This window comes from Phaethon aethereus (genome assembly GCF_964289735.1).
Source record: "Phaethon aethereus genome assembly, chromosome: 26".
NCBI classification, from domain to species: Eukaryota; Metazoa; Chordata; class Aves; order Phaethontiformes; family Phaethontidae; genus Phaethon; species Phaethon aethereus.
In genome coordinates, this window is record NC_138602.1 from 5,696,816 (window position 1) to 5,718,096 (window position 21,281).

Below are 21,281 nucleotides of genomic sequence, written 5' to 3' on the forward strand. Positions count from 1 at the left end.
CACCCGTGGGTGCTCGGGGCTCGCGCTGCCTGCGCGCTCGCCGGGAGCCATCTAGCGACGGCGGGGCAGCGGGGCGGGCAGGGGGCTGCGGGCAGCGGGGCTGCGGGGTCCCGGCGGCTCCCCCAGCACGGCAGCCGTAGGGAGCCCCCCCCCCCCCCCGGCCACCAGGCTCCTTCGAAACACCGGTGGCAGAAGCAGCAGAGCAGGCGGACAAAACCGGCCAGGAAGAATGAGGGAAAGCAATGACTCTTTAATAAATTAGCAAAATAAAAATAAACATCATTTATATACATGTATATGTATATTACTGCATCTCAGTAGATCACATGAGAAGCAGAAACGTTGATTTCCCAGTTTGATGCCGATACTGATCCAAAGGTATGCATCAGGCCAGGTACCCTCCCAGGTGATGCCTGATCTTGTACCTAAACACCTAAAACCACTTATAGAAATAAAAGCGTTTTTGTAAGCCAGAGACACAGCTTCCAATGAGAAAGAAGTTAAATTACCGTATGATTTCATCTGGCTGTCTCCTTGCAGAAGTAATTAGAAGAAAGTGATCCGATTTTTTCCCTCTTAAAAAAAAAGAAAGTATTACCTCACCTCAAAGGGAAGGGGGAACGAATGAGCACATCTAATGCATTGGAAGGATCATCAGTTATGTTAAAAACAGACGCGATTTGCAGCGTACAAGTCTCTGATTCTCGTGATAACCAGGAGCTGAACTGGTCAGGTATTTCCATCATGTGTCAGACAATCCCACGCAGGGTAAGTACACGGCAAAGTCCGGTGGCCCCAGCCCTCGCAGCCCCAGGGGTCCCTCAGTCGTCGTCCCTGACATACTGCCCTGCCTCCCAGCGCTGGGCCATGGCACTCTTGTGACGAATCACTCTGGTGCTTTCCACGACCTAGAGAACCCAGAAGGCGCGGTAGCTTTTTATGAAGAAGATCTGTTTATAAACAACCTTTTTTGCATGACTTGCCCTCCCAGCCAGAAGCCCCTCCCTTCAGGTTACACAGACCTGACGGCACCCACAACACCTGCCCAATGCGATGCCCACCCGAGCGTGCCCGTGGCCTGCGGGAGCCGAGACCCCCGTCCAGCCCGTCAGCTTCCAGGACCGGGGAGCGAGGGGCGTGAGGAGTCGGGGCAGCACAAGCAGAGCCTTCGAGGACTCAGGGACTTTACCTCCGTGTTGATCTTGTCAACGGGTTCAATGCCTGCGTACTGTGAAAAGGGAGGAAAAAAGGTTCAGATAACAGCACCCTTGCCGGGAAATATCCAGAGGCAGGCAGTACGGGGCATGGGGGGTCAGGCTGCTGGGCGGGGGGGCGAGGTGAGATAGCGTGTGCCCCAGAGCGGGGGTACAGTTCAGGCCAGGACCTGCCCCCAGGAGGAAGCTGCTGCTCCCCTGCAGTCCCACCCAGTGCTGGCACCCCTGAGCCGTGGGGTGCTGCCCTTGGGGCTCGGCATGGCACCTTGCTGGTGCCACCACTGCCGGGTCTCCCACCGAGCCGAGCAGCTGGATCTCCAGCTCCAGGTGGGAGCTGGGCACGGCTGCCTTCGGCCCCAGAGCCACCAGCCTTCTCCCAGGCTCCAGCCCCCAACCGTATGCTGCCCGGTGCAGGCAGGGCAGGCGCATTCACCTTTCCATCCTCCTTCACCCTCCTCCTCCGCTCCTCGAAGGGGCTGGAACGAGCCGAGTCTGGGGTGAGGGTCTCCATGCTGCCCTGGGAAGGACTGGCCACTCTCAGCGGGGTGAAGGACGACACCAGCCCCAGGACCCCCGTCTGGTGCGAGGCACGAGTGGAGATGGGAGACCCGGGCACCGAGTAGCTGCTGCTGACACCTGAGGCAGCTTCAAGAGAAAGAGCCGTGGGGGGTGAGGGACACCAGGACCACTCCCGGGGCTGGGGTGCCCACAGGGGAGCAAGGCTCCTGCCTCAGACCAGCCTCCTTGCAGGTCCAGCAGGTTTGGACATGGCTGGGACCCCCTGTCTGGGTGCCAGCTGGGGATTGCCAGGAGCAAGGGAACAGAAATGCATGAGCTGGGCGCTTCTGGGCCCTTCCAGCGCTGTTTTCTGTGATAGTATGACACAAAGTCATCAATATCTGAGCAGCTCTCAGAATCAAAAGCTGTGCTGCTCTTGTGGAGACCATCCCTCCTCATCATCATCAGTTCCCTGCATCTGCTTCCCTGACAGGCTGGGCTGGTCCAGCTGGCTCCAGGGACTTCACATCAAGCACTTCTGCTTGCTGACCACAGAACTGGTGTCCAAGGAGAATTCTTTCTCCAGGGACAATTTGCTACCAACACACAGGGGTCCTTACAGGCACCTCAGCAAATCCTTGCTGGGAGGAACCTGGACCCCTCACCTGCAGCCAGGCTCTCCCAGGCCAGGACTTGATGCTTTCCACCCATAACCCTGTCCCCCTTGGTCCCTGCCATGGCCGCTCTTCCCCTCACAGAGCCCAGGTCACCTCTGGCTGCTGCCCGCGAGAGGCATCTCGTGCGGACGGCAGCCACCGTAAGGGTTTGCTGCCCAACGGCTTCCCAAGCCCGCCTGCACGGGAAGGTCCCTTGGGACGGGCACCTCGTGGTGCCACTCCTGCCCCCTCTGACGGCTCCTGCTGAGACTCGGAGCCACGAGGAACGGGAGGGCAGGAGCGATGCCCGCGGTAGCCCTGCCCCAGGGTTTGACCCCTGCCCTGTCCCATCCCACCATTCCTCTCCTCCCCTTACCGGAGCTGTGCCGTGAGCGGGAGCCCTCCTGGGCAAAGCCATCGCTGCCGACCAGGGAGCAGCCATCTACCAGCTGCCGCCGCCGCCGCTGCTCCTGCAGCTCCTCTTCCCTCTGCAAGTCGCTCCGGATCTCCTCCTCGATCAGCGCCGAGGTCTGGGGCTTCCAGGTCCTCAGCTTGTACTGCTCCTCCCGGCTGTCCTCCCTCCTTAGCGGGTTCTGCGTCCCCATGTCGTCCACGAAGGAGACCTTGGGCTTCCAGAAAGAGAAGGAGAAATACTCTCTGGGCAGGACAGCCGTGCCAGCGGGGCTTGGGGTGGAGCCGGGAAGCCTTCCTCCCTGTGAATCCTCACTCCCCCACTTGCTGGCGCTGGCGGAAACACGCTGGGACACCAGGGACTGGTCCCGGCTCTTCTCGCTGGCGGCGAAGCGCGGCTGGGACGCCTGGAAGCGCGGGATGCTCACTGCGTGGCTGGGAAGGGTTCTCCCACCCCTGGTGTCTTCTGCGGGGCGGGGGCCGTGGCTCGTGGGCTGCTCCACTGCAAACTCATTAACCCAGCTCCTCTGCTCATCTGCCTTCCTCGTGGGGGTGGGCTTCTGCGGGGGGGTTTCCTGCTGCTCGAACACCCTCCTGCGCTCCTCCAGCTCCTGCTGCGTCCCCTTGTCGTACGTCCCCAGCAGCCTCCCTTGCTTCTTCAGATCTTCCTCGCGCTTGGTTTCCTGCTCGATTTCCCTCTGGACATAAAGGGAAGCGCGGCCTTTGTCCTTCCCTTTCCTGCCTGGGCCCGGAGAGGCGTGCATGGAGAAGAGAGGCTTGGTCTGGATCTCCACCAGCTCGCTGCTGGAGGTGAGCCGCTGTATCCCCCTCTCCTTCCAGAGGCTCTCCTCCCTCTCCATTGCCATGCGTATCTCCCGCTCGATGGGCGTCTCGTTGCTGATCTTCATCTCCTTCTCCAGGCCATTGCTGCCAGCCCTCGGATCCGCAGCGCCGTTGAAGGTCTCGCTGGATGCGCTTCCGTCGCTGGTGTAGCCTGCGTTGCCTTCGTTATACATCTCACCCAAGCCGGAGTCCAGGTCCTCTCTGGAAGACGCTTTAGTTGAGCTGGACACTTTCCTGGTGGGGTACGACCTTTCAGTATCAGCCCTTCTGGGAGCATAAACCTCCTCCCTCACCGGTGTCTTGCAGGACACACTATAAGCCTGATAAACAGTCTTGTCTGTCCTGCTCTGGCTGGATGCACCGGCATTACCGTAACCTGTCGCAGCCTTCGAGGCCATCTCAGGGCTATGCCACTCTTGCCTAGAGACTTTTGTCATGGACTCTGGCTTTGGAAACATGGCCTGTTGGCCCGGGCTGAAGAAAGAGCCCGGGTTGGTCTTTTCCAGCATCAGGAACTGCTGCCGAGCAGCGGAGAAGTTGATCTGCTCCGTGTCAATATTTTCAGGGTCAACAGGCGTCACCACCCTCCCCGAGGAAGGCTTGTCAAAGCAAATGGCGAAGCTGGTGGTGAAGCTGCCCGCATGCCTGCCTTCACCCTGGCTGCCTGTGATGGCGTTTATAGAGCTCAGCTCATCCATGGAGCTCCACCTCTCGGCTATGGTGGAGCTCTTCCTCACCACCTGGCTCCGGATGATCTCCCTCCTCTCGTCCTCCAGCTCCCTGGCTTTCTCAGGCGAGATGTTCGGTGGAGGGACCCTGTGCTGCTCCTGCTCGTCCTCATCGTAAAGCTTTGAGGGCTTCCTCTCGCCTCGGTAAACCCTGAGGTTGTACAAGTTTCCTGACCTCACCACCTCCAGCTTGGACTCCCTGTCTGGGGATGGGGTCCAGACATCTTTTCCACCATCCAGGAAATACGAGGGTGACTTTGACCTCATTTTCCAGCCATAGCCGTTTTCTACCCTCTGGCTGCTGCGTTGAGCGGAGCCAAACACGTCGTCGTCGCTGTCGGCTCTCTGCTCTGCAAACGAGCCAGCTTGGCGGGCATCGCTGCGGTCGTGCTGGTGCGAAGCCTGCGGGAGCTGGAAGACCAGGTGCCTGGTGACTCTGTCCATCTCCTGGCAAGAGTCAGCATTCGATCCGCTGCCGGCCTCGCCCTGGACCGGGGACGCTGCTCAGCTTCGAGGTCGCCCTCGGGCTCCTGGCTCCCCTGAGGGCGAGGGGCAGGACCGGCCGTCCCTGCAAGCAGGAGGGGAGAGCGGCCGTCAAGAGCAGCAGAAGGAGCGGGAGTCGGGGGCGTGCAGCTCCCTCTCCTCGCTTGCGCGGTGACCGGGAGAGACCTGTGCCCGGGGGACAGACACTGCGACCGCAACCAGCCGCGGCCCCGCAGTCGTTCGCTCCGTTTGCCACAAGCGCCAGGTCCTGGACAGAGGCAGCCGGAGCGCAAAGCACTATTCCCAATGGGAACCGCCCCAAAGCCGGTGTCCCGCTCCCACCTCTGTCCCCCGGCCCGGCCGCATCCTGAGCCAAGCCGCAGCTGTGAGCGAGCAAAGCCAAACCTGCCGCAGGCAGCCGGCATCGCCCGCACCACCAAGAGGGCAGCGGTGCTGCGAGCCCGCGGCTGCGGGGCTCTGGGCGCCGCCACGTCCGGCTCGGCTGCACCAGCCTCCGCTGCCGCCCCGGGCAGCTCTTGCCGGCTCCAGCACTGCTGTCCTTGAGCCTCACCGCACGCACGGGGCAGGGAGGCACCGCCGGCCATGGGCGGCTCCGGGAGCATCAGCTCACGGCAGGGAGAGGCGTCGGCAGCACCGGGTCCACCTCTGCCCGGACTTTCTCCTTGCGTGTCTGCGGGAGGGAGGCTCCTAATAGCCAAGCTATTGAAACAGCGGGGATCATAAAAACGGTTTCGTGGCTTGTAAAAAGGAGGGGACTTTAACCCCCGTATCATGCAAAGCGGAGTAAACTGCCCCGACCTTGGCGCTGATCCTCCCGTGCCAACTGGGCCGGAGCTGGGTGGGACAGCGGGTGCCGGGGGTGGGTGCCTGCGAGACAGCAGCTCTCGCCACATTGCGGACACCGTCCCCGGCCCGGCCCCTGTGCCGGCGAGACACACGTAACCCCCGGGTGAGCCAGGGGTGCCCCCGGGCGAGTGGCACATCCTCTCCCTCTGTTTGCCGAGGGGTAGCCACAACCCTGCCGGGGTCGTGTCGCTGCTCCCGGCTGGGCCCGCGCGAGCCTGAGCGGGTCGGGGTGCGTCAGCGCCGGGCACCGCTCCCCAGGCGCTCGCAGCCTGCCCGGAGCGCACGGCGAGGCCAGGAGCAAGGCTGCGGTGACGACGGGCAGCCCGGGGTGCTGCGGTACCGGGGAGCGCGGCTCGGGGTGAGGCTCGCCTGGAGCAGCCCGGCTCGTCCCCAGGGCCGCCAGACCGTGCCCTGGACATGCCTCCCCCCCCCGCGGCGACGGGGCTCCCGCCGCTCACCTCCCCGCCCGGGCTGCAGCCTTCCCCGGGGGCGAACGGGGCGGGCCCGCAGCCGAGCTGCCATTTAAGCCTTTCCTGGGCGGGAGCACCTGGGCCTGGTCAGGGGCAGCTGGGGCACCCCGGGGCGACGCCCCCGCGCCGTGGGGCTGCCGCCCAGCCCCGTGCCCGGCCCGGGCAGCAGGAGACGGGCTGGGGGCTGCCGTTCCCGATACGCCGTGCCCAGCCGAATTCCCACCACCCCCTTGTGCTCCCACCTGTAATTCCCTATTGCTCTTTTATAGCCCCCGGTGACCTGGGTAGGGAGAACTCCCTGCCCACAGCTCTTATCCTGTCTGGGGGGCTCAGAGGTCCCTGCTGGGAGGGTCTCCTCACCGGGGAGCGCTGGTGGCCGGCGCAGGCGGGGAGCGGGGAAGAGGAAACGCGCAGGGCTGTTATCGGGGCTCCCGGCCGGCACCGCGCCGAGCGGCACAGCCCCTCCCAAAGCAGCACCCAAAGCCGCCCGACTGTCTCGGCTCAGCCCCGGCCGCCTGCCTGGGCAGGAGCGTGGGGGTGTGGGGGTCCCGGGCTCATCCCCCTCCTGCCAGGCTGCCCCCAGCCCGGCCAAGCGCCACGGGGAGAAGCTGGGCAGAGCAGGCGGCATTGCAGCACCCGCCAGCCTCCTCCGGCCCCCCCCACCATAAGGAGAGATCTAGGGGGTTTTCCAGGGCCCCCCCACCCCGGGGGTCCTGCCGCCGCGGGACCTGCAACGCGCCCCCCCCCCCCGCGCAAACACCACGTGCGCACGCAGACCTCCCGGCGTGCGAGACGTGCACAAGCGTGCCGGCGCGCTGCCGGCAGCCCCTCCGCCCGCCCACCCCCGCCGGGCCAGCGTGCGCGCGCACGCCCTCGCCGCAGCCGGACCCCGTGTGGGGACCGGTCCCTCTGAGGCCGGGGGGAGCGGCCGCCCCACGCGCGCCGGCGCTGCCCTCGCCCCCACCCCAACCGCACTGCACTTACTGACCGGGGGGGCCGTCGGGGCGGGGGTCCCCACACCCCGGGGAGGCCGCGCGGGGCACCCAGCTGAGCCGTGTCTGCCAGGGAGTGGCCGGGGGGGCAGCAGTGGGGCGCGGGGGCCATGGGGCCGCAGGGCTGCAGGGCCCTGATAAGCTCAGCCCGAGCCTGCGGGGAATTCCGAGAACCGCGCCGGGCTCAGTGCTGGCCGCGGTTCAATGACCCCTTCCCGACCCCCCCGCGCCACCATCACCGCCGCTGCCGCCGGCTGCCCCGCCTGGAGGGCTGCCTGTGGCCCCAGCCTGCGGCACGCACCAACGCGCCGGGTGCCGATGCACCGGTGCAGCGGTGCGGCGGTGCGGCGGTGCAGCAACACAGCGACGCAGCGACACTTTCCTGCAGCCACGCTCTGCCTCGCCACGGACACGGCTACAGCACCGGAGAGGCCTGAAACTCCAGAGATCCGGGCTGTCCGGCTCTTCCCCACCCTGCACCCCAGGGCAGCCTGTCCCCCGCTTGGTTCTCCCCACAGAGGAGCACAAATGTGGGCTTGGCTGTGCATGGGAAGAGCCTGAGCTGCTCCCCGGGGACCGGCAGCGCCGGCGTGGGGACGCAGCCCAGGAGTGCACGGCCAGTCTGCCACCAGCGCCCTTGCAGCCCCCCAAGTCCATGCCGGGCAGCCCAGGGCAGGGCCCGGGGACCCCTGGGCCCCTGGCCCCGGGGGTTGTGCCTGATGGGGAGCATGTGGAGGAGCCCGTGGGCCCGAGTGAACATGGCGGCAGCAGCCGCATTGGCAGCAGCCGTGCCGGGCGCCTGCCCTCTCCTGTTTACACGCCGGGGCCTCTCCCAGCCCGGCCGCCTGATAACCCCGTGTTTGCGCAGGCGGGTGCAGGTGCCCTCGCCACTGTGGCAGCTCTGGCTCTGCCGGCCCCGTCACCCTGTCAGCCGTGGGCACCCACGCGGCGCTGCCTTACCCGGCCCCCCGCTCCCCACCAGCCCCTCGCAGCGGGGCAGCTCCCTCCTTCCCCAGGGATGGAAGCAGCCCCTTCCCTGCAGGGACAAGCCCCTGTGCCCAGTTGGGAAACCTGGAGCACCCTGTACCCGCCAGGCTGAGGGCAGGACCGCAGCGCAGCAGCCGTGATGCCATCGGTGCCTGTGGCCATGGCTGCCGAACCCTGGCAGAGTGGGCGGCATTGCTGGCACCCAGAGACACCTCTTGGCACAGGGCATCCAAGCCGAGCAGGCGGTGCTGTGCCAGGATGCCCAGCCCTTCGCTGAGGTCCCTGTCCTCATCCTCTCTGCCCTGCCATGGCAGCTCTGCATCCCGCTGGAGCCCACTCCGGACGGAAAGCCCCTCCCGGCTGTGCTGCCGCCTGTCATGGCCCATGCACGGCCGTGGTGTCAGACCCAACTCACCCCGGCTGCCTCTGCCCGGCTGTGGGGTGCCCGGGAGGTCCCACTTACCCCCTGCCCGGCCCCTTGGTACCCCCAGCCCTGCTCTCTGGGCTGCTGGCTCTGGCACTGGCTGGCCGGGGGACGGCGGCTTTGGTGCGGCTGTCAGGCTGCTCTGCGTTTCCGGGCAGGAGAGCGGAGTCTATTTTACCGCGGAGTTGAGACAAAGTCCACAGGCGATGGCTGGGGAGCTGGGCAGCGCACCACGCCTGCGGCAGGGTGTGTGCTCGGCTCCCTGGGCTGGCACCGGGTCCCCACCGCGCCGGGAGCGAGCCCTGGCATCACAGCCCCAGGCAGAAGCAGGACCTGCACCAGCCCAGGAGTGAGCAGAGACTCACGGCTACATGGTGATGGGACCTGGGGGGCCCTGACCCCAGTGCTGCCCTGACCCCAGTGCTGCCCCTTGGGACAAGCAGGAAACTGGGCTGCCACGTCCCCTCCACCTGGGCACACCCGCCAGCATCACGCCTGCATCCCTTTCCTTCCAGCAACCTGGCTCCCACCCGCCTCGCCCTCCCCGCTCCTCCGGCGTGGCCACATGTCCATCATCCCAGCGCCGGGGCTGGCAATGCCATGGTGCTGGGACACCATCCCAGCTGCGCTGCCCTTACCTGTGCCCTGTGCTCAGGGTGCACCTGAACATCCCCCTTGCCTGGTGTCACCGTCGGTCTGGGGACAGACACCTCTGGGGCAGTGTTGGGGGCTGGAGACACACAGAGGTGTGACAGCGACGTGCCCCTGCCCGGCTGGCTGTTGCTGTGGCCAGGCCCTGCTAGCCACAGGAGCAGGGAACCGAGGGGATTTATCCTGCTGGGAGGTACCTCCAGGCTGGATTGCAGCCACTTGGGCAGCTCCTGTGCCGCTGCCCCGTGCCGGTTTGGCTCCGGTGTGGCCGGCAGGGAATGGGGCGCTCGGTGCTGGCAGCGGCGAGTGAGTGTGGGCGGCGTGGGGACGTGGTGGGGATCCCCTGCGTGCTGCTCGCCACGCTGCTGGGCTGGCATCAGCTTTGCCAGGGCTGGCAACCGAGGGCAGAGCACCAGGCAGCCAGGGCAGCACTGGAAAGCTGCCGAGCAGAGGAGGGGCTCTGTCACCCCCCAGCAATGGCACAAGTGCCCCTGCACTGGCTCTTGCACCCCTGAAACAGCTGGAGGGGAGAGGCTGTGGAAACCCTCTGAGCTGGAGCCAAGGCAGTGAAGGGGCAGCGGGGCCCATCCTCAGCATCCCCAGCCCCAGCGTCCCCAGTATCCCCGTCCCCAGCATCCCCAGCATCCCCATTCCCAGTATCCCCGTCCCCAGCATCCCCAGCCCCAGCATCCCCATCCCCAGCATCCCCAGCCCCAGCATCCCTGTCCCCAGCATCCCCAGCCCCAGCATCCCCAGCATCCCCGTCCCCAGCATCCCCAGCATCCCCATTCCCAGTATCCCCAGCATCCCCATCCCCAGCATCCCCAGCATCCCCAGCCCCAGCATCCCCAGCCTGAGCATCCCCAGCATCCCTGTCCCCAGTATCCCCATCCCCAGCATCCCCAGCCGCAGCATCCCCAGCCCCAGCATCCCCAGCCCCGTCCTGGCTCCTTCCCGCCCCTCGGGGTGCCGAGTGTTGCGGTGCCGTCCCCGGTCCCCAGGCGGAGGGTGCAGGCGCCAGGCTGGCTGTTCACACAGTTTATTTGCTCGGTTCGGGTGTCTTACAAACAACGGGGGGGCTGGGAGGGGGAAAATGTCAAACGGCTTCGGCACAAGTGAAAAGCACGGGAGCACGGGAAGTGCACTTCAGCGGAGCCAGGCGGGGGGCGGTGGGACGGGGCTGGGGCGCACGGCCGGGCTCCTCCACCCGCTGCTGCTCAGCCCCTGCCAGCCCCGGCCCCGCGGGGGCCTGATCCTGCTCCTGCCGCCGCAGGGGCCGGATGTGGCCGGGAGCCAGTGCTGGGTCCGAAGCCAACTGAGGGACAGAGGATGCCGAGGGTGGGAGGGGGCCCCGGCTTGGGGTGGGGGGGATTGCAGGACCCGGGGTGGGATGGGGTGAGTGGTGCTGGCCCCCCGCGAGGGGATGGTGGGAGGTGACGCGCATCCCCACTGGGGACCCAGCCCTAACCCGGCCCCCCAGGACTGATGGGGCAGAAGGCCCGTGGCACCCAGCCCCGGCACCCCGCCCTGTGGCACTGCAGCGATGGGGCTGCTGCGGGAGAGGCCCCCCGCCCCCCAGGGTGCCAGCCCCGACCCCCTTCCCCAGCTCTGCCTCTCCCAGAGGCTGTCGGTGCCCAGCCGGGGCTCGGGGCCGGGCTCCCCACGGGAGGAGGCACGGCAGCACCGTGAGCCCCCCCAGCCCCGTACCCCGGCCCCTGCCCCCCTCCCCTACCCCTGCAGACTCCACTGGGGGGAAAACTGCAGCCTGGGTAGTAACTGGGGGGCAACTGGAATGTCATGGTGGGGGTCACTGCTCACATGAGGGGGCTGGGGGGGAGGGAAGGCCTTGGGGGAGTGAGCCCCACGCCTGGCTGCTCTGCCACCCACGTCCCGGTGGGCCGGGCAGCGCGAGGGCCGCCCCACGCCTGCTTCGCCGGGGGCTCAGGGAATCCCTGGCAACTTGCCCGGCCGCGCCTGGCAGCAGGGACCCGCTCGCGCTCGGAGCAGGACCCGTGTCGTGCTGGCCGGCAGCTGGGCTGCGCTCCCGGCCGCCGGCGTCCTGCCTAAAGCTCCTGGGCCCCCGAGGCGCGGGGACCGGGCACTGCCAGCCCGGCCGCACGGCCGCAGCCGGCTCGGCGGCAGCTGACGTGGGGCACCAGGCGCCGAAAGCGACCGTGGCCCAGGGCCGGCACGCGGGGCTCCACGCCCCGCGGCGTTCAGGACGGTGCTGTCAGGAGATGGGAACCCCCGGTGGCAGCCCCTGTGCCGGGGCGGGGCAGGACTGTGCCCCCCGCCCGCCACACCCACAAAGCGGGCTCAGCAGCAGCCCCGTGCCCAAGGCCTGTGAGACGTGTCGGCTGCTGTGGCAGAAGCACCCAGGGTTGGGCAGGGCTCAGCACCCCGGGGTGCCGCTCTGGGACCCCCTGCCCGCCCCAGCAGGTCTCAGTGGGGAGGAAACGCTGGTGCTGGTGGTGAAACCCCCGCTGAAGGGCCAGGGCGTGGGGCGGGAGGAGCGGGGAAGGCTGCTCGCAGTCCCGGCACGGACACAGTGTCCTGGGGACGCCCTCCGTGGGACACCGGACCCCTGGCACCTCCCAGTGCCAGTGCCCGGGGTGACCTGGGCAGCCCCCGGCCCCAGAGTGCGGCTCTGCCAAGCTGCCCCAGGCAGGCAGCCCCGGCCTGGGGGAGCGGAGGCAGGAGGGGGACGCGGCGCTGGGCCACCCTCCTGCTGCTGCGAGGGGGCGCAGGAGCTGCCGCCCATCCCCGTCCCCGTGGGGCTGGGCCCCCAGCTCCCCCTTCCCTTGCTGCCACCGCCACCCGTATCGCCCCAGGAGGACACGGGCGCCCGGCCACAGCCGCGCTCAGCCCCTCGGCTGGCAGAGCCCAGCAACGCCGGCGGGGTGGCCCCGCGGGGGCCTGCGGCATCGGTACCTGGGCGGCGGCAGCTGCCACGGCGAGCGCCGGGGCGAGGAGCTCCTGCACGGGGCGCCGAGCCCCGGGGAGCAGAGCAGGACCTCCTGCCCGCAGCCCCGGGGACAGGCCGGGGCCGACCCCGGGAGCTGCACGTGGCCCACAGCCCCCTGCGAGCTCCCAGCCGCGGCTGAGCGCCGTGGAGGGGACGCTGCCCTCGATGCCCTTCCCTCGCCTGGACACGCTCCGTCCCGGAGGGGCTCGGGGAGCCTGGGGGCATGAGGATGAGGATGCGGGACGGAGCAGGGATGTCCGCAGGCAGCCGGGGGGCGGACAGCCCAGGGCCTTTCCCCGCAGGAGAAGTGGACGATGGAGGCGTGGAGAGAGAGGCTGGCGTGGGGCTGGCTCCGTGCCCACCACGGGCTGGGCCAAGCGCGGGTCCCGCTGACCGCCGGCTCCCCGGGAGTCATCTACGGACACGGCAGCGCCCTCCGATCCCCCAGCCCGGCCGGCTCCGTCCTCCGACGGCAAGTGGGAAGCTGCCGGGGAGAGGAGGGAAAGGCTCCGGCATCCGCGGTGGCAGGGCGCTGGCACGGGGCGAGGCCGGGCCATGGGTGGGGGCGGGCGCACCGTGGGGCAAGGGGGTCTCTAATAAATATCACAGGCAGCGCTGGTGGGGTGCGGCATGGGGCGGGCGTCAGGCAGATGGGGCGAGCGGTGCCGCGGCCACAGTTTGCTGCTGCCTGCTGCGGCTTCGCAGGCACCATCTTGGATCTCCCCGGCTCTGCAGAAAGGGTCCGTGTCCAGTGGGGGGGAGCCCGGCGTGCCGGGGCGGTGGGCCTGGCTAGCGGGGGCCGGGGCGGAGGGGGCTTGGCGGGGGCAGCCTGCTCTGGCGGCGGCGCAGGGCCGGCGGGGCTCACATCACCGTGCAGCACTTGCAGCGCTGTTTCTTCACGTCCGTCTCCTGCTCAGCCTCCTTGGCATCCGTGGCGTTGGCACCCGGCTTCTGCCCGCCCGGGCCCTCCTCCCCCAGCGGCTGGGTGGCCGCCGGCTCCAGCGCGGTGCCGTTGGGTGGAGCGTGGTCCTTGCGCGCCGGCTCTGGCTTGCTCTCGGCGTCCTCAATCACCACCAGCTCGGCCTTGATGGTGCCCTCCAGCCCCAGCACCTTCTTGGTCTCATCCTCGTCCTCCACGTTCTGGTAGCCCATGAAGATCATGGTGACGGGCTGCTCCCGGCTCGGCTCCGTCCCCTCGCCCGGCGGCAGCACCGTGGTGCTTTCCCGCGGCTTGGCCTGCAGCCCCGTGATCTCCCGCCGCGGCGTCGGCTTCCGGCTGGCCGGGGTGCTGCCGGCCTCCTCGCCCGCCTTGGCCGGGGCCTCGCGCCCCGCAGCTTCGCTCAGGGTGGCCTCGTCCGCCTTGTGCAGGAGCTCATCGACCTCGGAGGAGCTGAGGGGGTGAGCCCCGTTCTGCAGGGCCCCGTCCTCGGCGCTCACCGCGTGCACCACTGCGGGGACAAGAGGAGGGAGTGTGAGGGGGGCTCAGGCCAGGGCGCTCGGGCTGGGGGCACAAGTCGACCTGGAAGAGCTCCCGCTGGCGCGACCCGCTCAGACCCGGCTCCCGTGCAGCCGGGGAGCGGCACCTTTCCCTCCCCAAAGGCACCGAGGCCGGGACCCCGGCAGCACCCCAACCCCGCCTCGGCCAGACCTGCTGCCGGACCCCCCGCATCACCCGGCTCCTGCCCGACAGCAGACGGGGAACCTGAAACAAAAGCACAATGCGAGGAGCCGCTCCCGGCCCTTGGCACCTCCGAAGCCTCAGACCCGGCGAGCCCCACGGGAGCCGCGGCTGTCTGCCAGTTTGCCGACGGCCTGCCAAGCTGGCCGCGCTCAACACGGCGAGATGGCGTCCGGCTGGCGTCCGGCTCGGCCGGGGCCGGCACGACGCTCTGCAGCAGATCACCGCTGCCACCAGTAAGACCCCCGCAAGCACTCGGCAGGTGCTGTTCCACTGCGTCCGGCCGCATCCCGCCGAGTCCCGCTGCTTGTGGCACACGGTGGCCCCATGCCCCGGGGGGGACAGGGCTCTTCCGCAGCCAGCGCGCCTTGCACGGCTTGCACCGGAGGCAGCAGACCTGCGTCACGGCGAGAGCGGCCTCCGGCTCATCGCGTTTTCTGCTTGACCTGGGGCATCACGCGACGATCAGGGCAACAGCCTCAACAGCCCGTCGACGGAGCGAGGGCCGGCAAGGCCCCGCAGGGCCGGCGGGGCCAGGACCAACATACGGCCGCCCCGGGCTGGTCGCTGCCAACGTGGCTCCTCGGCCCGTCCTTGGGGCTGGGGGTCGCAGGCGGCTGGTGGAGGCACAGGCCAGCGTGGCCCAGCACAGCCATGGCCGCAGGAGGGTGCCGAACGGCACCGGCCGCGGTGCGGCGCCGCTTCCTTGGAGAGGCAGTCGATCCACTCAGCCACCGGTCCCAGTAACGCGCCCCAGCTCTGCGGCGGGTCCTTGCCACCGACACAGCCACCCCTTGGTGTCACCGGGCCCTTCGAAGCAGGTTCCCAGAGGTTCTCAAAAGGGGGGGCTGCAGGCAGGGACCAGGCCCTATTGCTGCACCTCCTCTTGCGCCCGGTGGCCACGGTCCCCTCCGCCAGCCCGGGCACACCGGGCTGATGCGGTGCTGGAGCTGCGTTCCCCGCCTGCGGGACAGGCTCCCCGGTCTTGGACTCGGCAGATCCTCTTCTCCGCTCCCCAGTGGCGCAGGGTCGCGATATGCAAACCAGGGCTGGCTCGCCGGGACCGTCTACCCCATGCCGCCGGGACGGATCCCACGCCGGGCCGGCCGCGGCGCAGGACTGGGGCCAGCGAGGGGTTGCCCTGAGCCGTCTCTCCCCTACAGAGCTGGCGAGGACGGCCGGGAGCGGCCCCAGACCTTCCTGGTCCCGGCACCCGCTGGGACGCTCGGGCGGCTGCTCCCTCGTCCCCTGCCCGGCGCTCCTGACGCCTCGGAGCAGTGCGGGACGGGCCATACCTTTCAGCTCGTCCTCGTACACTTTGACCCCCTGCAGACAGTGGTTCTGGGGGAGCAGGGTGGTGCTGGACAGGACCTTGGTCTCCCCGGTCACTCTGTCCTTCTCCACCGTAATCTCCACCGAGTACATGGCTGGGACACAAAGAGGACAGCACGCGTTACGGCGGCCCCGGCCCTCCCTCGCTCCTGCTCAGCGGCCAGCGGCGGGCAGGCACATGGCGGCAGCGGTGCGGTGCGGCGTGGTGCGGTGCGGCGTGGCGCGGCGCGGTGCTCAGCGGCGTTAGCAAGGCAGTGGGCGGCAGCGAGGAGTGAATGGCAGAGGCGGGTGCGACACCCCGGGCACAGCCCTCCTACCGGGACCTGGGGGGCCATCGCCATCCTGGTGCTGCCGGCATCACCTTACCTCTGCGGCTTCTGCGTCCCCCGGGCTGGGGCGCAGCCAGGCCCTGGAGGCGCCGTGTCCGGCGGCGCCGTGTCCGTCTGTCCGGCCGGTGAGCGGTGCTGCCCGCGGGGGCCCGGGCTGGGAGCCAGGCCCGTGCTGGCGGGGGGCGGCATCCCCCGCTGAGAGTGCTGGCGCTGGTGCAGCCCCTCCGCCCCCGCGGGACAGGCGAACCTCCGCGTCTCTCCTTCGGCTCCCGGCCAGTCCCCGCCGGCGCCGGGGTCGCCTTGGCCCGGTGGCGCTTTGCTCCGAGGACCCCAAGACGGGCTCTGCCCAGCGCCGGTGCCGCAGCCCAGTCCGAGCCGTCCCCCCTAACCGGAGCAAAGCCCCGCATGGCGGGCAGCTCGGCCCCGCGCGCCCCTGCCTGCTCTCAGCACCCCGCAAGCTCCCTGCCGGCAGCCAGCCGCGGGGCCCTGAGGGTCAGCCATGCCGGCAGCCGACGCTCCGCTCCCTCGGCCGTGTGCCGAGAAGCCGCAAACAGAGCGGGAGGCGAAGGGTGAAACCAGAGCAGAGACATGGAATGGGGGGTGAGGGGGGGCCCCGAACCACGCACCAGCTGCAGGGCGGAAGCAAAACCAAACCCTCTGACTGCAAATAAACGATGTTCTCTGCCTTCGGCTTGGAAAGTCATCGAGCGGCGGGAGCGGCGGCGGCAGGGCTGCGGGGCGGGCAGCGAGCCGAGGGGCGGCGCGGGACGGGACAGGGGAAGCGGCCGGGAAGGAGCGCTCCTCCCTGGGAAGGGGGCACCTACCTGCCTTCATCATGTCAGTGCCTTCCACTGCCTTCATGGGGCTGCTGGAGACCTTCTTCTCGGCTGGGGACGGAGAGGAGAGGCGACCGCCTGAGCCAAAATGGTCGCCCGGTTGTCTGCGTGCCCGCGGGACGGGCCCCGGGGAGGGCGGCGTGTCCCCCCACGGCTGGCGCCCGGGATGGGCCCCCCCGCCGCAGGGCACCGCTGCGCAGGAGGGGCCGGGGACGTGGGGACAGGGCTGCCCCGGCTCCCTCCACCAACCCGGCCCCAGTGCCGGGGCAGCACGCGGGGGCGGCGGGCGCTGCCCCCCGAGAGCGGGAACCGTGGCCAAGGCGGGGATCACCTACCCTTGACTGTGCCCAGGGGACTCTGCAAAACAGAAGGGAGAGGTTAGGAGCGGCCCGGGAGACGCCGCGCACCCACCGCCCGCGCACCCATCCCACCGGGGCAAGGGACCCCCAGCCTGGCCCCGCTGGCAGGGGCTCTCAGGGTGACAGGGACACGTGGGTGGCCAACGTGCCCGGCACGGCGGCGGACTGGGGCCCACCGCGGCTGCGCCAGCACCCCGGCACAACCCTGCAGCCAGTCGGCAGCGGCTCCCCGCGCTCGGCTCCTCCACCAGCGCAAGCTGCACGCCGCCGCCCCGGCAGCTCCCCGCTCCGCACCAGCAGCAAGAACCAGCTTTGGCCTGGGGGGGTGAGCAAGCGCCGGCCCCCCAGGGACCCCCTTCCACCCAGAGCGGCCGTGCCCACCTTCTGCGTGTTGGGGACAGCCTCTGCCTTCTGCTCCTGGGCCGGTGCCGCCGCCTCCGCCAGGTTCTCCTTGGTGGAAGCGGCTGAGCTGCCGTTCTCCAGCGTCTCCAGCTCCTTCTCCAGCCTGCAGGGAGAGCTGGGGCTGAGAGGCCCTGGGGAGTCACGGCGCGGGCAGCCGCGGCGCAGCGACGTGGCACGGGGGAGAGGGGAGGCACAAAGCGGCCCCGGGGCTCGCGAGGTGCAGGGACAGACAGACCGATGTCCGGCACGGCTGTCACCATCTCTTCGCAGGGGAATAGCGTGTGTTTGCCGGAACAAACCAGCAGCTTCACCCGGCGGCTGCTGCCCTCACCCTTAACCCGGGTGCCCGTCACCGCACACAACCGCCCGTCGCCACGGGGCAAGCGATGCTCAGGACGACGGTCGCAGCTCCGCAGACACCGAGCAACCGGGGCAGCCGCTCAGACGACGGGCTCGGCCCGAGTGGATGGAAGAAACCCCCCCAGGGGCATCGGGACCGACCCCACGGGGCTCTCGCTGTCCCCGCCGCCAGGCACTTGCCAGTGCCCTCGCTCGGTGGCGTGGAGCAACGCCGCTCCACCACCATCCTGCTCCCACACGTGCCACCCAAAGCCTGTTTGAGCTTCCCACAAGGGCGACTGCCCGTTCCCAGCCATCGATCCCAGCCGAGAGCTGTGCCGGCAGCAGGGCCCAGCGGGACGTGGCGGAGGTCCGGGGAGTGCCCACGGATTCATGTCCGTGTAAATCGCAGCCCCTCGGTCAGTGCGGTGGCAGCACCCCCGGCAGAACCCCCCCCTCAGCTCCCCTCTCCCGCGAGGCGCCGGCAGAGGAATGCACCGCGCCATTAGACCGGCACAAAGGCCCCTTCGTGCCTGACCCCTCTCTGCACCGATGCTCGGTAATTAACGGCACAGCCGTGACTGATTGCATTCTTGCAGGCTAGCCGGGCTGCCGGGACACCTCCGCGCCGGGGGTCCCGGCCCCCCTCCGCCTCCGGCAGCCCAGGCATGAGGGGGCTGGGCAGGGGCTGAGTCTTGTGCCCCCACCTCCCACCCTGCCCCTTCCCCAAGGGCTGAGCCACTGCAATGGCGACAGACGTCCATGGGGAACCAGCCCCCTGCTTCCCTGCCCCTGCGATCACGGGTGCTGGGCGCCCAGCAGCACCCCCCGGGGACCCCAGCCCCCAGCCCAGCCCCACGGCTCCCACTGACGCCCTACACAGCTTGTGGCACCCGCAGCCCCGGGCAGAGCACGGCTGGGGCGTCCGTGCTCAGAGGGGCCGCGGGGCTGGACAGGCTCCGGGACTGGCTGCAGCCCCCGGACAAATGCTGGCAAGAACCCAGCCGGAGGGCTCACGGTGAGAGCGGCTGAGCCCTGGCAGCGCCACACAGGCACCTGCTCTCCCGGCAGCTCCGGCCTCCGGAGCAGATGCTCTCCGCCGCGTGGGGCTGCGGCTGAACCCGAGCGGGCGCGGCGGCGCGGCGGCGTGCCTCGTGCCCAGCGCGTGGCACCGAGCTGTGTCTCAGCCGCCCATCTGCTTGGGGCGTCTCTGGAGAGACTTGGGTGCCCTCCGACGCACCCCGACACCCCGGCCCCGTGCCGTCCCAGTCACCTCTGGATGGTTTCCTCCAGCTCCTTGGTCTTCACCTCATCCTCCTGCATCTGCTTCTTCATGGCCTCGTCCTCCTCGGAGGCTGAGGCCGGGGCCCCCTCCAGCAGCCATCTCTCCCGCAGAGCCTTGGACTGGGGACCAGAGCGGGGGTCACGGCCCTGCCACCCCTGCAGCCAGGGCGTCCCCGGCACGTCCCCGGCGCAGAGGCGGCCCCGGGGTCCCGGGGGATCCTCACCTTGAGATGCTGCAGCTGCCGTCTGTCATCCTCGAGCTGCCGCCTTTTGTTCTCGATCTCCGTCTGGCGCTTCCGCTTCTCCTGGAGGGACAAGAGCGGCAAAGCCGGGGTCGGCGTGGGGAGGGGGTCGGCACCGGGCACCGCCGGGGTGGGGGCACCCCCCTCCCGGCCAGGGCAGCGTTCCTGAGCAGGGAGGAGCCGGGAGCGGGGGGCGAGGGGCTCCCGCAGGGTCTGACACAGGGACGCAAGCCCGGGGCTGCCAGACTGGCCTTGGGAGCAGCCCACCGGGAGCCCCCAGCCTGTGTCGCGGTCCTGCCCTCACTGGGGGAAACTGAGGCACGGAGAGTGCAAGAAATCGGGGCAGAGCCTGGACTCTGTTCACCAGCTCCAAACGTCACCTTCCCCTCGCCTGGCCCCGCTGCGCGAGCTGCCAGCGCGGGGGGATCCAGCCCCCACGGCCTCTCCCCCGCCCCCCCTCGCCGCGCGTCCTGGGACCGGTCCAGATCGTTTCGGCAGAGTCAGTCCCAGCCCGGGAAGCGTCACCCGCGTTCTTTCTCCTCTGGCCCAGAACAATTTGCCCTTTGTGTAGTGGAGATCAACCGATAGCGGGACGGGATGGGGAAGCTGGCAGCCCGCGGCGGGCAGGGGAACTGCTACGGGGCAGCAACCGGCTTGAAAACCAGCCCCGTGCCCTGCTCCGTGCCCTGCTCCGTGCCCTGCTCCGTGCTGGGGAGGGGCTGCCCAGCGCAGCCCCCGCCCGCTCGCCGGCTCCTGTAATTACCGGTGCCCGCAGCAGCAGGGCTGGACGGTGCCCCGTCCTCGGCCCTCGCCTGGGAAAGGGTGAGGGGGGAATCATCACTCACTTCCCTCTCGCCGGGGGCTCGTCAAGGCACTGCTTCGTTAATTAAACCTCCCGGCTGCCCTTGTTTCAGCAATCCCGCCAAGCCCTGCCGGATCCTGCACCCCGGCCGCGGTGCGTCCCCGGGAAGAGCCGCCACAGGGCAGGACGGCCTGGCACGGGCTCCCGCGGGCCCTTGTTTGGCTGCCGGAGACCCCCCGCGTGGGGCTGGGCGCCCACACGGGCTCCCTGGCTCCTGCCCCCGCCTGCAGCCCCGGCGCAGCTTTCCGGGCCGAAGCCCCCGCACCGGCAGCCTCCTGCGCGGCGGGCGACGGCGCGGGGCCGCCAGCTCAAGGTCCGGCGTGCTCGCCACGCGCAGGGGACTCACCGCGATGGCCTGCAGCCGCTCCTGCTGAAGGGTGCTGGCCTCTGCCGCCCTGCAAGAGAGCAGAGAGCAGCAGTGAAGAGCGCGGCCGCCCCCGCGGAGGGTGAATGGGGACGTCGTGCCAGCGCCGAACCGCACACGGCGCACGGACGAAGGCTGAACTCTTCCCTTCCGCCGGCTGCTTTCTCCCCTTCCCCTCGTCACCCCGGAGCTGAATACCCCTCGTCTGCACAGCTCCTCCAGGCACCCCCCGGGCCCGGCCCTGCCCGAACCCCCTGGGACAGGCACCTCGCCCAGCACCTGGGGCTGACCCGGCGCAGCCGGACCCGCTCCTCCGGCGGCTGTGGCGCAGATGGAAACGGTGACCACGGAAGGGCTGGAGCGGGATGGTTCTGGCCGCCCCTGCGGTTCAACCTGGCTCACGCTTTCCATTCCAAGCCCATTTCTTGGCTGCCGACACCTTTCCCGGACAGCGACCTTTCCAGGCTGCGCGCACAGGCACACGCATGCACACGTGCACAGACACACGGACACGCACAGACACACACGCACAGACACACGGACACGCAGACACGCACATTGCAACCGGCTCCGCTCCAGCTGCGGTTCGCAACATGAACTGCCGCGGCCGTGCCCGGGGATGCTGCCGGCGGCAGCCGCCTCGCTGGCCCCGACGCGGTTCTCCAGGGCCCGGGATGCTCCAGGGAGGGGGTGCCCCGATGCCTTGCCGACATGCGCCTTCCCGTGTCCCGGCGGCGCACGTGCCCCCGACCAGCCCAACTGGCAGCGCAGCCCCATGGGGCCTGGCGAGGGCCCCCGCGCCGCGAGGCGTCGGGTGCGGGTTCAGCAGCCGGGAGCTGCAGAGCCGGGCTGAGGGCGGCCGCCCGCGGCCCGGCTGGGACCGGGGATGCTCTGGTGCCGCCGGGAGCCGGCTGGCTGCTCGCCAGACGATGCTAACGAAGTGCTTAGCTGCGACACTAATTAGGGTGGGAGGCACGGAGGTATCGTCAGGCGATGGATCATTGCCACTTACTTCCCAGAGCAAGGGACGGCAGAGCCTGCGAGGGGGCAGGCGGCCGCTCCGGA

General features: G+C 69.3%; 2 protein-coding genes across 2 annotated transcripts; both read right to left on the reverse strand.

The window, feature by feature from the left end:
* Positions 1–821: 821 nt before the first annotated feature.
* MISP (mitotic spindle positioning) lies at positions 822–4,849 on the reverse strand (the record flags this gene model as incomplete). The annotated part of the gene is made up of 4 exons (XM_082010987.1): positions 2,745–4,849; positions 1,648–1,859; positions 1,190–1,228; positions 822–908 (listed from the first exon to the last, which is right to left on the reverse strand). The coding sequence occupies exons 1-4, from the start codon at positions 4,792–4,794 to the stop codon at positions 822–824; spliced, it is 2,388 nt and encodes a 795-aa protein (XP_081867113.1). The 5' UTR covers positions 4,795–4,849.
* An 8,032-nt stretch (positions 4,850–12,881) lies between these two features.
* Positions 12,882–20,993, reverse strand: PALM (paralemmin; the record flags this gene model as incomplete). Its single annotated transcript, XM_082010936.1, has 9 exons — positions 12,882–13,637; positions 15,163–15,294; positions 16,353–16,415; positions 16,700–16,721; positions 17,105–17,228; positions 18,738–18,868; positions 18,973–19,053; positions 20,199–20,247; positions 20,830–20,993. 9 exons carry the CDS (start codon positions 20,991–20,993, stop codon positions 13,051–13,053), a joined length of 1,353 nt encoding a protein of 450 aa, XP_081867062.1. The 3' UTR covers positions 12,882–13,050.
* Between the last annotated feature and the right edge of the window lie 288 nt (positions 20,994–21,281).